The following is a 15,870-nucleotide window of genomic DNA, read 5'->3' on the forward strand; positions in this document are numbered from 1 at the left end:
AAACACCTCCATCTCCCACTTCACATTTACAGTATTTGTTCTCACTGGAATCTCTCTGTTATGCCAAACTATAAAAGTAGTGAAGAGGAGCTGGCTAAACAGTCTTACCTGTATCGTCCGGATAAACGACACCGTTACTCTTTCCTCAAACTCATTAACTGGAGTATACAAATTCAAAACTTTGACGATCTGTAAGAAAAACACACATTTCTTTCCTTCTACTGTTGATTTATTGATCCTTGCACTTAACCATGCACATTTTAAAATACAGTTTTCCCATGTGTTTTGGTTAAAATGTTCCTCTCTGCATCAATTTATTTATCAACAACTTCAAGACTTGCCTTGTTGCAGGGAGAGAAGAGGGAAGAAGAGTTTGAAATAGATAAAATTAATTTTAAAAAGTAAATCCTTTAAAGCAAAATTATCATGATGACCCTGCTATCAAAAGACTTCAAGCCCAAATCACCAGATTAGAACAAGAGTCTGTTATGGAGGGCTGGCCAAGTGAGATAAACACTCAAAAAGGGGCTGAAGTAAAAGTCCTCACAATTCAGGGTATTTCTGCCACCAGTCCCCTTCTACTATCCAGACAGCCAGAGATTAAAGCCCTCCTGGAACTAAAGCCAAGGAAATCACCATTGCAAGACAGGACACCTTGAAGGTTTCACATACTCTGGTAGCTGGAGTCAGTGAAGGCTAAAGTACTGGATTCAGACTGAAGCCTCCTGAAAAAACTCCACAAGAATATACTTAAAGTGATTTCTTTAAAATTGTGCAGAAATAATTAAAGCAAATCAGTGAAGATAAAATAAAAGCTAGAAGGCTAAGAACGTTTACAAACAAGGGTTCAAGGTTTCTGATATTACCCAACAGCACACTGAGATCTTCAAGATTCCAAGTCCAAGGCAAGGTTTCCAGTCAGTAAGACCAACCAAACAAGAGAGCACCCAGGCTCATCCAAGCATAGGACTGGACATGTTCTCGTGCCCATCTCTCCCATCACTCTTATCTACGTTTCTGAAGCATCTAGGTGCTTGCTATGTTTCAGAGGGGGGAAAATATTCTTTGTGCTAGGCCTCTTTACCAGGCAATTTTTAGTAGGCCCAGGGCCTGAACCAATGTTAAAACTTGAACAAAAAGCTGCGTAGAAAGCCAGTTCCTTGACACTTGTCCATCCTTAATACAGCTAAGCATCTGCCGTACTCTTAGCCTAACCCATTTTAGCAGAGACAGCTGGACTGATTAATTGCTGTTCCTTCCACCCAGAACACACAAATAAATGTGTAGGTCAGGGACCCTGAGTTTTGTCGAACCACTGGGTATTTTTGGAATGTTGAAAGCAAACACTGTGCACTGCAACAAAATGGCTGCCACAGGGGGCTGGCTCCAATCATGGAATATTGGGGGGTTCCACAGGTGTTGGAGGCAATTGTTTCTGAACAGGTGTTCCCTGTAGACACAGAGGGAATGTCTCACGAGCTCTTCTGAACCACCTCCTACCCCAACGAAGTAGAGAGAAGCCAAGACTGGCTTTTAGCTTGAGAGGAAAAGGTGGTTTTGAGAAGCAGCAAGTGGGTACCAAGAAACGTATCAGCAGACACCACGGCACCCACAAGCATCGTGCTGGGGACCACTAGTGTAGGGTAGACAATACCTGTAGGCTTAAATTTCACTACATCCCCAACAATGATTTGTTTGCCAGATAACAGTCTAATGATTTTTGATGGATTCCAAAGTAATCCCAAGAGAATAGTTTCCAGTAATAATCTGAGTCTGAAGTTAAATCTGATTATTGCCAACTTTGTTCCCTTTTAGCAATTCAGTTTGGCACTTCTGAGATTATCAACTGAAAAGACCAGCAGAAGAGAGCCCACTTTCTGATGGTAAGAAACCAACAATAAGAACCCTAATGGCACATACAATTAGCACAGTCAAACTCTGCATAGCATTTTTTTTCTCCAAATAATCATGTAAGGGAGGTGGGCTTACCTGTGCAGTAGTTAAGGCATTGCACATAGAACAAATGGCCTCTGCATCTTCATCTGTCTTCTTTTTCACCTGCAACAGCTGGGCTGCCTGAATGAGAGGCTCCAGAGTTTCTTTAGCTCCACTGGTCATCAGATTTTTGTCACGCAGCCACTCTTCAAGTTGACTTACGTTGTACCTGTGAATTGGGAAGGGCAGAATCTTATGACCATTTTCAGTCTAAAATAAGTTTATCTCTTGTCACCACCCATTATTCTGTAATTACTGAACAGACTTTTTAGTTAAGACTGTGGAAGCAGCACCTTATCTCCCCCCCCACCCCCACCAAGAGAGAGCCAGTTTGGTGTAGTGGTTAAGTGCATGAATGCTTATCGGGGTTTGATTCCCCACTCCTCCACTTGTACCTGCTGGAATGGCCTTGGGTCAGCCATAGCTCTTGCAGAGGTTGTCCTTGAAAAGACAGCTGCTGTGATAGCCCTCTCAGCCCCACCCACCTCACAGGGTGTCTGTTGTGGGGGAGGGAGATAAGGGAGATTGTGAGCCGCTGAGACTTTGAGACTCGGAGTGGAGGACGGGATATAAATCCAATATCATCATCTTCTTCTTCAGTTCTATTAACACCTTTAGAAGGCACAGCACCAAGGAACTGGGAGCAAAAAAAATCTCAAAACTTGCTCTTGTAATTTATTTGCTTCTTTGCTAGTAGGCAATTTTCTGTTCCTCTTTTTCATCTGGAAGAATGCCTTGATATTTTATCCACTCAAACCAGACATTTTAATCATCCTAAAGCCACACATATATGAAGCTGCCTTATACTGAATCAGACTCTTTGAAGACATGAGAAGACATCCTCACCTTATCTGCATTCCTTTGCTCCACGAACACATATCTTTTCGCAGGAGTAGGTTATTGAGCGTCACAGCTCCAATGATGTAGAACATCTGCTTGACTACCTGCTTGACCAGCTCTGGATCCATCCCATGTTGACACATGATTGAGTGGAAGGTGTTTAGCTGCCGGATGATAGAGTCCAGTGTGTATGTCCCTTCGTCTGCGATGCTGGAGGTCCTCTTTCGGAGGCCAGTTGGTTTCACTCCTGACACACCTTGGATAGTTTCATGCTCCAGCATTCCTGAAACTGATTTACATCATTGTTAGCTACAAAATCCTAACTTCAATGCAAAAATGAGACAACTGGGTTAAAAAAGCAGGGTCTTCTTGAGACACAGCACAAAGAACTATATCAAAGATAACATTTGTAGAGTGAGAAGAACAGCGATGATAGTACACGTATTAATAAACTGACTTGCACCAAGCCCAGGACCGGCTCGCCCACTAGGCAAACTAGGCGGTTGCCTAGGGCGCAGGGAGGGTGTGGGTGTCAAACTGGGCTCCCCACCACTTCCCAGTACCGTAGCCAAGCACCTAGTTTGTCTGCCTCCTTCACCTGCTACCACTGTCTGCCACCACCGCTGTGGCCGCCCACCCTCCGTTCCCTTCCCTTTGCCTCCCCCCCACAGCTCCGCATCCCTGCGCCTCCCACCTCCCCACCACGACGCCTCCTCCTCCCTCCCTTCTCCAACCCATGTCGATTTCAATGCCAGAACTGGCTCTAGCACCTCGTTCCGGCTATCTAAAGTCCTCCTATCCGCCTATCTAAAGTCAAGTGATCGGCAGGTGAAAGGGTGGCCCTGCTGCCACTGACTCCTCCCCTCCCCATGTCCTGGATGGGAGAAGAGTCAGTGGCAGCGGGACTGCCTTTCAGGATGCTGGTCCTGACAGACTGCGAGCACGGCCCTGCGGTGCAGTTTTACCTGCTGATCGAGTGATCATGGGGGGGGGGGGGGGCGCTTTACATAGCTAGAACGTGGTGCGGCATTGAAATCGACATGGGGTGGGGAAGGGAAGGAGGGAGGAGGCACAGCGAGATTGGGGGGAGGCGCGGGGGGGAGCATGGAGCCGCCGAGGGAGGCAAAGGGGGTGCTTTGGGGGGGCACCAGGCAGCAAGTCTGCCTAGGGTGCCATGGAGTGTCAGGCTGCCCCTGATCAAGCCAAAATGTGAAAATAGTTTTAAAGGGGCAATTATTAAATGTAAGTGATTTTGCCTGGATATCCAGAATGTTTTTACTTAAACCCACTTATTTACTTCATTTATACTCTGCCTTCCTACTCAACAAGGACCCAAAGCCACTTTACATTTTTCTGCTCTCTTCCTTTTTTATCCTTACAACCATTCTGTAAAGTAGGTTATGCAGAGAGAGTAGCCAAGGTCACTCACAAGCTTCAACAGCAGAGTGAGGATTTGGACTTGGATTTCCCAACCATTTTAAAACTATGGGCATCTTTGGAACTCTGACACAGCATGGTGAGCATAGCCACAAAGTGGCTACTGTAGGAGATGGAGCCAACTATAAAATGGTTGCCCCGGCTTACCTTCAGTCACACAGTGAAGATCCTTGTGCTGTTGAGGTAGCTGCTGACAAAGCAATGTTTTTATAAAAACCCTCAGAGTCAATCTTATCTCCAGTGGCCAATCAGAAGCCTGGCTGGGCAACAGCCCCATCTGGCCCCACCCACTTTCTACAAACACTTGGTGGGCACCAGAAAAGGTGTCAGCAGGTGCCATGGCTCCCATAAGCACTATGTTGGGGACACCTGCTCTAACCACTACACCACTCTCAACGTACTTAAGGCCCACCAATAGTATTCACTGTGACTCATCTCTCAATTCATGATCCACTCTAAGGATGTGTTCATACTACACTAAATAATGTGTTTTGCAAGTGGATTGTTCTTACACAGTAAAAATCCAGTTGCAAAACACATTGTTTAGTGTAGTATGAACGTACCCTAAGTCAGCTCCAGATCTGTTCCTCTCTTCTCTGAGAACAGACAGTAACAACTGCCTGCTTTTAATCAGGAGCAGCACCTCCTCCCCACTTCTGAAAAACTTTGGTAGTCTAGTGGTGAGTTCTGATGCTAGAGTTCAAGAGTCTCTTCTTTTAGTACCCCCAAAAGAATAATAGTTATACTGCTACCCTTTCTAACTCTTTCTTGTATAGGAGGAATCAGTCAACATTTTTAAGTCAAGTTTTGACACTGCTGTTTAAGGAGAAAATGCCTCCATCACACACAGAAAGAAATGTTCAGATTGGACATAGTCCAAGGAAGTTAAAGACATGATGACACTAACATAAAGACAGCAGATGACACTAACAGATAATTCATGAACAGGTAGATTAGAAAAAGAAAATCCTAGCATCTGTTATTAAAAAAAAACATTCCCCATTGTGTCTTACCAATCATTGGCTGCAGAATATTTTCTAACACCCTGACAAGCTGCTGGTAGATCTGAATGGCTAAGTCACTCAGTACTTGTCTGTACTCAGCAAGGTCAAAATTGGTGAGGCAGTGTTCATTCTGACGAGATGTGTTGTGCTTCATAAATCCCTGAATGCACAAAGAGACAAAATGCCAACTTTAGTGTATTCTGTTGCATATTTCCATCTATAGCCCCCTCATACTTAGTGAGCAAAGTGCCTGAACACAGAAAGTGTATTTTAAAAGGCAAATAAAGACAACCTCCTGGAGGCCAAGTGATCAGCCATCAAATGCCAGAGTAGCCTTTGGAAAATGTGCCTCTTTCTGCAGACAAGCCAAATTGTGCCTGAATCCGAAAAGGAAGCTCCAATGCATTCATACAGAGAAACGGGGAAGAAAAGAGGAGGAAGGATAAACTTGCCTCTTCACCACTGTACTGCTTCAAACAGTGTAGGAAGCGGCAGGTGTTCGATAGCCAGAAGGACACTGTTTCAAAATCATCACCTCTTTTCTGGAAGCAACAAAGAAATAAAGCACAGCTTACATCAAAAGACAATCTGAACTAAAATAGAGTACGTGTATCTGTAAATCTGATGTTTTAAATTGTACTGGACTTCTGAATGAAATGTCCTCTTTCATACAGCCTTGACCCCAGCCTGTGCTACAAATGAATATTAAATTGACAATTAAATAGATGACAGAGTATTAGACCCCCATACAGAGTTGAAGTAACACAGAGAACCTTCTCTGTATCTAGGTTAACCAGTCAATAATGAGAATTGATACCCTGAATAATCAGAGGGGCTGTGGCTCACAGGCAAAGCATCTGTTTGGCATGCAGAAGGTCCCAGGTTCAATCTCTGGCATCTCCAGTTAAAAGGACCAAGCGGTCGGTGATGTGACAGACCTCTACCTGGACCCTGGAGAGCTGCTGCCAGTCTGAGTAGACAATACTGACCTTGATGGACCAACTGTCTGATTAAGTATAAGGCAGCTCCATGTGTTCATGCGTACAAGGAATTTGCCAGGCAAAACTATAGCAAATGCACAAGAGCTTTTATCAGAAAAAAGATGGCCATCTGGGGAAAAGCCAGCCTTTGTTCATCCAGGCTCATGTATGCTTTCTAGGCAAGGGGAAGTCTCTTTCTCCATAAGACTGCTATATGGAGAGAAATGGAAACTCCACCTGTTGCTATTGTCATCCATTCCTGAAACATGCTTTGGTTATGATAGCATAGAAAAAGAGAAGATCAATAATAACTGCTATCTAGATGCAATCAACATGTTGCCCTCATGGACAAAAAATATGGTTGTTTGACTACACGAGTTGTCATATACATTCCCTAACTCTAGCTTCAACAACTCAACAACAATACAATTTATGAGGAGTACTGAAGAAACCAGTAAAGCCAAACCTTGTATCTGTATTCAGAGAAAGAAAGAAAGAAAGAAAGAAAGAAAGAAAGAAAGAAAGAAAGAAAGAAAGAAAGAAAGAAAGAAAGAAAGAAAGAAAGAAAGAAAGAAAGAAAGAAAGAAAGAAAGAAAGAAGTCTGTCCTTTCCTGGATAGAATGAATCTTCTTTAATGAACATCCATTTTTTAGGACCCCTGTTAAGATCAGCCTTAAATCAGGTTTTCCTTTGAGAGTTCCTGTTCTGTCACTGATCGAAGAACAAACACTCCTGTGTATTTACTATGCAAAAGGCACTATGGAAATAAAGCAGTGCCTTTTAACGAATGTAATACTAACTTATAAAAAAAATTTAAAAACCAAATAAACTGACCTTCAGAATCTTTTTAATGCCGTTAATCGTGGAAGTCAGCAAAGATCTGACTTTTTGATCGTCGTTTAGGTAGTCAGCATGGCGGACACACATGAACAAAATGTATGCCGGCAGACCTGGGATGAGGTTGACTGCCACCCCTCGTGACTTCAAGTCTAAGAGAGAAGACAAACATACAAATTCAGAAGAACTCTGCAGGGTTTAACAAGGTTATGACTCTTCTTGGGCTTACTGATCCATAATGATCTGAACCCACGACAGGATTAGTGTAAAGTTACAGAAGGCATCCATGTGCACATGCCATACAACTCGTACTAGGGATTAAAGTTTCTTAAAAGAGGTTTGTTTCAGGTGGGCAGCTGTGTTGGTCTGTAGTTAGAAGAACATTTGAGTTCAGTAGCAATTTGAACACCAATAAAACTTTCCAGCTTTCATGCATCAAAGCTTGCTTGGTCAGAAGTGACAATTAATTGTTTTTCTTTCCTCTAATGTTAGATAAATGGGACATAACAAATAGCAGCAATTTATTTGCAACATCCTGCAATGCATTTCATAAACAAGAAAGCATTCTTACCTAAAATAAGGTTTTTGACAAGCTTTGGCTCATCCTCTTTCTTATATTCCAACATTCCTTGAAAATCTTTTTCTTTCCTTGGAATATTAACAGGATGGATCGGCTCATCAATTATTTGCCCGGGGGAAATGTTCTCCATCTGGCCAACTTCATTGAAAGAGGGAAGAAAAATAAAAGTTTTTAAAACCCAGCACAGTTAAAATTTAAGTTGTGATCAAGAAGCCTGGTGCTGCATTATTGAAATTCTGGTCGTTCAACTTTGATGATGTCAAGAGATACTGTCTAACAAATGTATCTACAGAGTGGGAGGGGCTAGGGCTCGGTGACCGAACATCTGCTTGGCATGCAGAACGTCCAAGGTTCAGTCCTGGGCATCTCCAGTTGAAAGGGCCAGGCAGGAGGTGATGTGAAAAGACCTCTGACTGAGACCCTGGAGAGCTGTGCCACTCTGAAGAGATTATACTGATGGTGATGGACTGATGGTTTGATTCACTATAAGGTGGTTTCATCTGTCCCTGCACATTCCTCTTGAAAGAATAGACAAGTCCCTTCAAGTTATTTTAAACTGTTACTCCCATGTCATTCTTAAAGAAGCTGTGGAAACTGAATCTTTCAGGCAAATCAGGAACACAGGAGCAGCATAGATCTGCTCTGTGAGAGGTGGAAGAGAGCTGACAGAGGTTCAAAACAAGCCCATGCAATAGATCTCTAGACTAAAAATCCCAGCATAACCCTATTAATATAAACCAGCCCAAAAGGTAATTTTAAAAATAAATAAAAGCTAAATAATTCACTTAAGTGAATGAAAATTAGCAGAACAAGAACATGTACAAATATAAGCTTATACTTAAATTTTTTTTAAAAAAAACCCCTCTTACCTCTGTATAATCAGTATTTTAAAAAATACTGAAAATGGAAATTTGTTTCACTGAGGCCTGATTACGGGAATATCCTCAGCAATGTGGCCAAAAGCATAGTCAGTATGCTGAACAACTGGAAACTTACCTTGTCTTCTAGTTTTGTGTCAATGCAGAATGCTAGATATAATTGCACACTCCCTACAAAGAACTGCTAGCATCAGCCCAGAGAGTATCAGATGAGCCTGCTTTAATTTTCTAGCAACCGGCGCAGTTTAAAAACTGTTCTGTACATTGCCTGAATTCTTACATTGCATGAGGACTGAAGGCTACCAATACAGTGCCTGTGTTTCAAAGCTATATTTAGCGTGGGCAAACGGAAAGCAGGAGCTGAATCCAGGACACTCCCTGCTGCTGTTAAACTAAGTGAAAGGTCTTAACGTAATCTGCAAGACAGCAGCCTTTTGGGTTCCTCCTCCAGATGAAGTCCAGGGTTTGTATGTGTTACTTTCTCCGAGGAATAAAAATAAGATCAGGTGAAAAGGGAGGGGATACTTATGTATGAACTGAGCAGGGAGTCATCTTTATCAAGTTGAATTGAGAAGGAGTGTCCGCTTTGAGAAGAGTGTTAAGTCTTCCTTGCACAGTAAATATTATCTCTGGCAGCCAGTCTCATAAGAGCAAGCCATTTACTGAGATTGATAAACCAGGATGTAACTTTTCCCCGCTTATGCTAGCATTTATTAAAGCAATGATTGTTCTAGGCAGGGCCCAAAAGATCAATCATGCCCACTGGAATTCCTAAGTCCATTATAGCGCAGTGGGAATTAATTTGCTGACAGAGTTGCAGTCTGCATTGCCAAACATGCATGCAAAAATGAAACTAGAATTCCACCCAGAATTCAGTTCTTTAAAAAGAGGCTTTGTTCACCAGGAATCAGTTTGATATTCACTAGCTGATTATTCTTCCACTATATGATCACTTCAATCAAAACACAACTTGCTACTGAAAAATCAGCATGATTGTAAAATATTTAACAGGCTGCAGGGCTCTTTTTCTAGCAGGAGTTCCTCTGCATATTAGGCCATGTCCCCCTGATGTAGCCAATCATCCAAGAGCTTGGAGGGCTCTTAGTACACGGCCTACTATAAGCTCCAGGAGGACTGGCTACATGAGGGGGTATGGCCTAATATGCAGAGGAGCTCCTGCTAGAAAAAGAGCCCTGAAGTCTGTATCTTCCACCAAAATTTTTAAAGCACTGCAGCAAACTTTCTAAAGGGAAAACAGACCCAGGAATCTTGCTCTTCTGCACATAAATCCGAATTCCCCTTCAACACAGAACAAATCCCATATTGGTTGAAAAGTACTTAAGATTTTTGAGAAATGCTTCTGTTTTGCTTTTATTTTGCTATCCCCTTTAGCAGAAAGATTTGAGCCCACCACCAGCTCTGCTTTAAGCATCATGTGAAAAAACCATTTCCTTATTCTCAGGCTAGTATTTGGGGTTTTTTATCTTACCGCTCTTCCCTGGATCATCTTTGTATTATTTTTTAGATGTTTTACTCACGTCTTAAGCTGCTATTTTACCATTCTTCTTATTTTTTTCATCTTTTTAAAATTATCAACCTGCTGGTGGCTATTGGGGTTTTTCTTTGTGTGTATTATGTCTGTGTTGGAAGCGGCCTTGACAGTATTTTTGGCTGAGAGTTTAAAAATAAATAAAGGTCTCTTCCCAAAGTTAGAACAACAGGAGAATAAAGCAAGGGCCAGGCCTGCCCAGTGTGGCTGGAACAACAGGGTCAGGTATCCCTTTCATATCAGCATTGGGAATTGGACTGGCACCATGGGCTTTGAAGTGACGTTTATGGCATTTTGGGATGGCCATTGTTCAAGAAATCCATAAGTAGAAAGGGTTTCTGTTCTGAATTCTGATGCGAGACACTTTTGTCTTTCAAGAGAAAAGAATGCATTCCTATTAGTCAGATGTCCTCCCAAAGTAGTTGCTCTTAGTGAACAGGGGGGGGAAACACACATGAATTTCTGCTCTCGTTCAGCTACTTTGTCCTTGCCTTTCAGGTTATTATACACCCCCCCAAAAAACATACCAACATTTACAACCATTTTTATAATGTTTCAGAAGTACACAAACTTAGCACTTCTTTTCAGGTATGGCATCTAGTTGTCACCATCTGAAGACACTGTGCTTCAGGAACAGTAAAGAAAGACAATAAAACATTCTTGATCACACAAAGAGGCTGTACCTTCAAGTTCATCTATCTTCTTGGCAAATACTTTGAGCTGCTTTTTCAACTTGCGGACTGTCTTGTCCTGTTTTTCAAGCTGCTCCATTAGATCCTATACAATAAACGTAAAAGATAGGGGTTAGGTATTGCAAATGCCATCACATATGCAATATGCAAAAAAACCCAGATCCGTTTGGTTAGTGCTAGAAGAGGAACTGAGTGCAGTTGAAAGGTAACAGGCAACATCTGGCTGAGGATTGCAAGCCTGCACACTGCCTAGAACATCAGACATTGTATAGAGCATCTTGAAATACACGCAGCACAATGGAGACAGAACTCTTCCGCAGTGATAGCTTACATATACCAATGTATTCATACCTTACCTCACAGTGTGGTGTCATTCACAGATTCAGAGAAAATGCATCTTTGCTAGTTGTCATCTACCTGTGCCTTTAAGGTGCCTCTGGACTCCCATTTTATTCTGCTGCTACAGATTAACATAGTGATTTGTCTGGAATTATCACTAGAATTCAATTCTTAACGGTTCACCTTTAAAATGAGAGTATAGATACAGTCCTGGTGGACAGAGCAAGAAACAGCATATTGTTTCTCAAGAGCAACCAAAGAGATGCTGCTGGAAAGCCTACAACCAAGGCAACATCTATCCATGATTTTAGACTACGTCCCACCACCAACTGGAATTTAGAAGCATGCTACCTTTGAATAGGTGGGTTCTCTTTTTAGCAGTTATAGAAGACCCACCCACAACAAATTGCTCTAGTCCATTTTTAAAGCTAGCAGCCACCACCACATCTTATGGTAGTGAATGTTTACTCTGAAATACCCTGAAAATGAAGGAGGAGGATTGGATTGGATTTGCACCCTGCCCTTCACTCAGAGTAGCTTACAATCTCCTTTCCCTCTCCACAACTGACACCCTGTGAGGCAGAGAGCTCTTTTGGGAACTGCTCTTGAGAGACCAGCTCTTTCAAGAACTGTGGCTGACCCAAGGTCACTCAGCTGGCTTTGTGTGGAGGAATGGGGGAATCAAACCCGGTTCTTCCAGATTAAAGTCCATGCACTTATCCACTACACCAAATTTCAAATCTTTTATTCTGAATGTTAACTTCATTTGCCAAAGTGTTAGCCGTGAGTCTGCTTCGATCGTGCTGCGATGTACCAAACAGCAAGCTGTCATTAGTAACAACTGAACACTGACACAAAGACACAACTGACACAAAAAAAAAGCTGTGGGGGGGAGAAGGATATTGTGAAGTTCTCTGAAAAGAGTTTCCTGGAGAGTGAACAAAACAGCCAGCTCTTCAGTTAGCAATTTGGAAGTAACAAACAAAGAGAGAGGCTCTGCTCCGTGTACATACAATCATCCGTTTGTAAAGCGAAATCCGGTACGATTGATACTTCATAGGGTCATCTGCATATAACTCCTCATAATACTGAAAAAACAGGTAGAACATGGATTCTTCCCATTCTTTGAGGGTCTAATATTTCAGCAAAACTGCTCAAGAAAAGGCAAATGCAACTATACAGACTTTAAGGCAGCCCAGACTTCCCCTTCACCGAGCAAGGATGCAAAATTCATAGCCCGCAGATATTAACGGTGGGCAAAAGTTTTGATATAAAACATGTAGCTTTTAAAGGATATTTCAAAACCAGAGGACAATTAAAACAATTCAAAACACAATGTGTGCTTTTTTTAAACTTCAGAACTGGTTCAGTCAGCAGTATATTGTCATATTGGTCAATATCCAAATCACACCACTGAGAAAGAGGGAAAAGTTATAACCGACTCCTGTGGAAAAGGTTTGGATGGAAACCCTTCCCTTCCAAAATGTTTTGGCACAGTCTGGCAAGATCAAAAAAGCCCTCAGCCCCTCAGTCAAGCTATGAGCAGGGGTCATTTTGTAGAAAAATAGGTGGTGGAGCTCATCCAGGGATTGTTATGCAGCTGCACCTACTATTCAATGGACTAGGTAGGTAGATGGGGAGGAAGAGCGGGAACCCTCAGAAAGGTTCAGGAGATGTGCTCCTGTGAGTTCTTGCTGAATTCAAGGCCAGGCTGTAAGTATCCCCCTCAGCAGGCATGAGAAAAATTTAATACTTGTAATCAGTGTTCCCTCTAAGTTGAGTTAGCGTGAGCTAGCTCATAGATTTTTAGCCCCTTAGCTCACACATTTTTGTCTTAGCTCAGCAAGGATGACCCCAGAGCACAATCATTTGTGCAGTAGCTCACAACTTTAATGCCAGTAGCTCACAAAGTAGAATTTTTGCTCACAAGACACTGCAGCTTAGAGGGAACATTGCTTACAATAAACATGGTTAACTGAATTACTTAATGGGATCTGATCAGTTATATTGCATAGTAATCAATGCTACAGCCAATGGCTGAATTTGATGAGTAGACATAAATACAGGTTATTATGGGGTCAGAACTCAGAAAAGTGTCATGAGAAACCACTGCAGCATGCAAATGCAATAAAGCCAACACTCTTAAACCACAGATTCAGGTGGGCAGCCATGTTGGTCTGAAGCAGCAAAACAAAGTTTGACTCCAGTGGCACATTAAAGACCAACCAAGTTTTATCCCTGGTATCAGCTTTCGTGTGCCTTAAAGGTGCCACTGGACTCAATTTCCGTTCTACTCTTAAACCATGTATGAGCCACCTTCCCAAGGAAGAGGTTGGTCTGCCTGGAAGGAAGGCATCACACATCTCCCAAGCCTTGCCTTGGTCACATGGCTTGTGTGGAGTTAGGGTAGGAAATTGGCCAAGTGGAATAAGCTAATCTCCTGCCAACAATAGAATGCCTGGCCAAGGTGTGGCTTCCCAATACAAATACAGTTTATTCCCTCCCCCCAAGTTTTTTTTTTTTTAATGGGAAGGTATAGCAATGGGAGGTGCGGGAATACCAAAGTGATTTTTAAACACTTGATACTTTTTTGTGTGAAGCCTGCTGTACTACTGGCATTATTAGATGATCCTGCAAAAGGTATGTTAGTAGTTCCAGAGCTAACCAGTCAAGAGCAGCATTTAAGAACACTTTAAGTGTTAAGTGTACTAACCAGAAAGCTTTCCAAGTTATGGAGAAAAAATGTGCTTTTGGACTTGCAAAGTTAAATCGCTCCACTCTTTCTTTTTTAAAGATTATATATATTTTCACATTGTACCTTGGCATTTTGTTTATTTAGGTCTAGCTTAGTTTATGAGCCCTGTGAGAAACCCATTGGTTTCTTTTGTTCACAGAGTAAAAGAAGCTATCATATGTGTAAATAAATCAGTCTCTGTTTAAACAAAACCACAGCAATTTCAGAGGCTTTTGGCAGAAGTCAAATGTACCTATTTGTTTGGTTGTCTCACTGCTCTGTCCTAACACAAAGCTTCTACTGCCAAGAGACCTTAGGCCTCCTGAACCACTACAAGCTTTCACAGATCTTTGTGTGTGTGTGCACAGTTGTTTCTTATTCTTGTGTAGATACTAGATACCTTTTATCAAGCTTTCTGTTGCAGAGCTGCTGCATTTTCCTGGGTGAAAGCACTCAGTTCTTTTTGGGCAGTAGGAAAATGCAATGCCTGCCATTTCGGGAAGTTTTCCTTCCACTTCTTCAAAACATGAGCTTGCTGTATAGCTCAAGTATCTCTTTTTTTAAAAAAGCAGTTCCCTGCCAGGTTATCCCTTTACTCTCATGAAATTCCATGGACACTTTTCTTTTTGGGGTTTTGAAAAGCCTTTGTGCTTCTTTCAGAAGCACTTCAATACATACCATATTTTTTCCAGCTTTGCTTTTAAGAAGTGGCTAAAACAGCCTGGCCATCCAGGCAGACAAAACACTTATCTGTACTAAAGCAAGCTAATCCCCTTCCATTACATGCATTTTGTACTACAGTTATCGCTAAAGGGAAAATAGTTTAGGAAGTCCCTCGGGCTTCTGAGAAAGTGAGAATCTAAACAGTGCAATCCTTGAGAATGGCGGGGGGGGGGGGGCCCTGCAACCAAGACCCCCTCCCCTTCAGACGTTTTCAAAACTGTAAGTTCCTGAATCGTGTTTGAATAACAGGAACAGTGTGTTGGTGCGCCAGAGACAGACTGCTTTCCCCCAAAGGAATCTGTGGTTATTGGGCCTTGTTAGTGACTAAAATTTCAGAAATTGTGGGATGTATAGTTCCGTTAACTCCTGAAGCGGTGTTGTTGAACCTTTAGCCTGATAGGTTGTTTATTCCACTGCGAAGGGAGCTTATTTACCTACTGTTGTTAGCAGGGAAAGTTCTTTTAGCCCAGAAATGTAAAACTAAAAAGATCCCATCCCTTGAAGATATTGGTTTTTAAAAGCCAGAGATATAATGATACAAGACAAATTATCTACACAGATCCTATTGATCGAGTCATCATGTTATAAAAATAATTTGCTAGAAAAATGGTTCCCTTTTCTTGAGTTTACGAATACAAATGCCTCTGCTGAAGATATTATACCTCCTAAATATTTGGACTGTATCATTTTGAAGTTGGATAATGGTATTGTTTTTTACTTTTCTTCGTACTGTTTCTAAAACTTTTTTTGTATAAGAAGTTTTAAGTATTACTTATTATTTAGATTCATGTTTGTTAAAATGAAAAATGTTAATTTTAAAAAAATATCTGTCCTCTTGGGCTCTTCAATGCACTTTACACTGTTTTAATATTCGGCTCACCAAGTTTTCATTAGTCAGGCGAGTGATCTCGTGCTGCAGACTGGCCTCTATCCGAGCTTCAGGGGGCAGCTGCAGGTTCTGTGCCAACAGCTGTTGCTGGCGATTGTTCTCCTCCTTCAGACTCTGAATCTCGCCACGGAGGGCTTCCAGTTCATTGTCGTGGCTCCTCTTCTGGGTCTGCAGTTGAGATTCCAGGAGCCTACAGGAACCCCAGTAAACAAAGGGCATTTGGGGGAAGGCGGAGAGGGAAGGGGCGATATGGAAGAAGGAAAAACATTTTGTTCAGAACGGGCACTATAAATCCTCACCAAAGATCTGAAATTTCAGTTGCTGTTCAAAGATGTATTGCTGCTGAACGGCATGGAAAAAGAATGGAAAACGCAGAGTACTCTTTAAACCCTT

General features: G+C 42.0%; 1 protein-coding gene across 8 annotated transcripts in view; it reads right to left on the bottom strand.

The window, feature by feature from the left end:
* MYO5A (myosin VA) overlaps nt 1-15,870 on the bottom strand; it is a 150,281-nt gene that overhangs the window by 6,276 nt on the left and 128,135 nt on the right. For 4 of the 8 annotated variants that reach the window (XM_060260302.1, XM_060260295.1, XM_060260298.1 and 1 more), the window contains 10 exons: nt 15,469-15,667; nt 12,145-12,219; nt 10,784-10,877; nt 7,665-7,811; nt 7,091-7,245; nt 5,729-5,818; nt 5,286-5,436; nt 2,842-3,124; nt 1,990-2,164; nt 109-189 (listed from right to left, as the gene is read on the bottom strand). In XM_060260302.1, coding sequence (XP_060116285.1) covers nt 109-189; nt 1,990-2,164; nt 2,842-3,124; nt 5,286-5,436; nt 5,729-5,818; nt 7,091-7,245; nt 7,665-7,811; nt 10,784-10,877; nt 12,145-12,219; nt 15,469-15,667 — 1,450 coding nt within the window. The remainder of the gene's footprint in view (nt 1-108; nt 190-1,989; nt 2,165-2,841; nt 3,125-5,285; nt 5,437-5,728; nt 5,819-7,090; nt 7,246-7,664; nt 7,812-10,783; nt 10,878-12,144; nt 12,220-15,468; nt 15,668-15,870) is intronic. The other 4 variants (XM_060260301.1, XM_060260297.1, XM_060260299.1 and 1 more) reach the window with 1 other exon arrangement.

This window comes from Heteronotia binoei, chromosome 19 (genome assembly GCF_032191835.1).
Source record: "Heteronotia binoei isolate CCM8104 ecotype False Entrance Well chromosome 19, APGP_CSIRO_Hbin_v1, whole genome shotgun sequence".
NCBI lineage: Eukaryota > Metazoa > Chordata > Lepidosauria > Squamata > Gekkonidae > Heteronotia > Heteronotia binoei.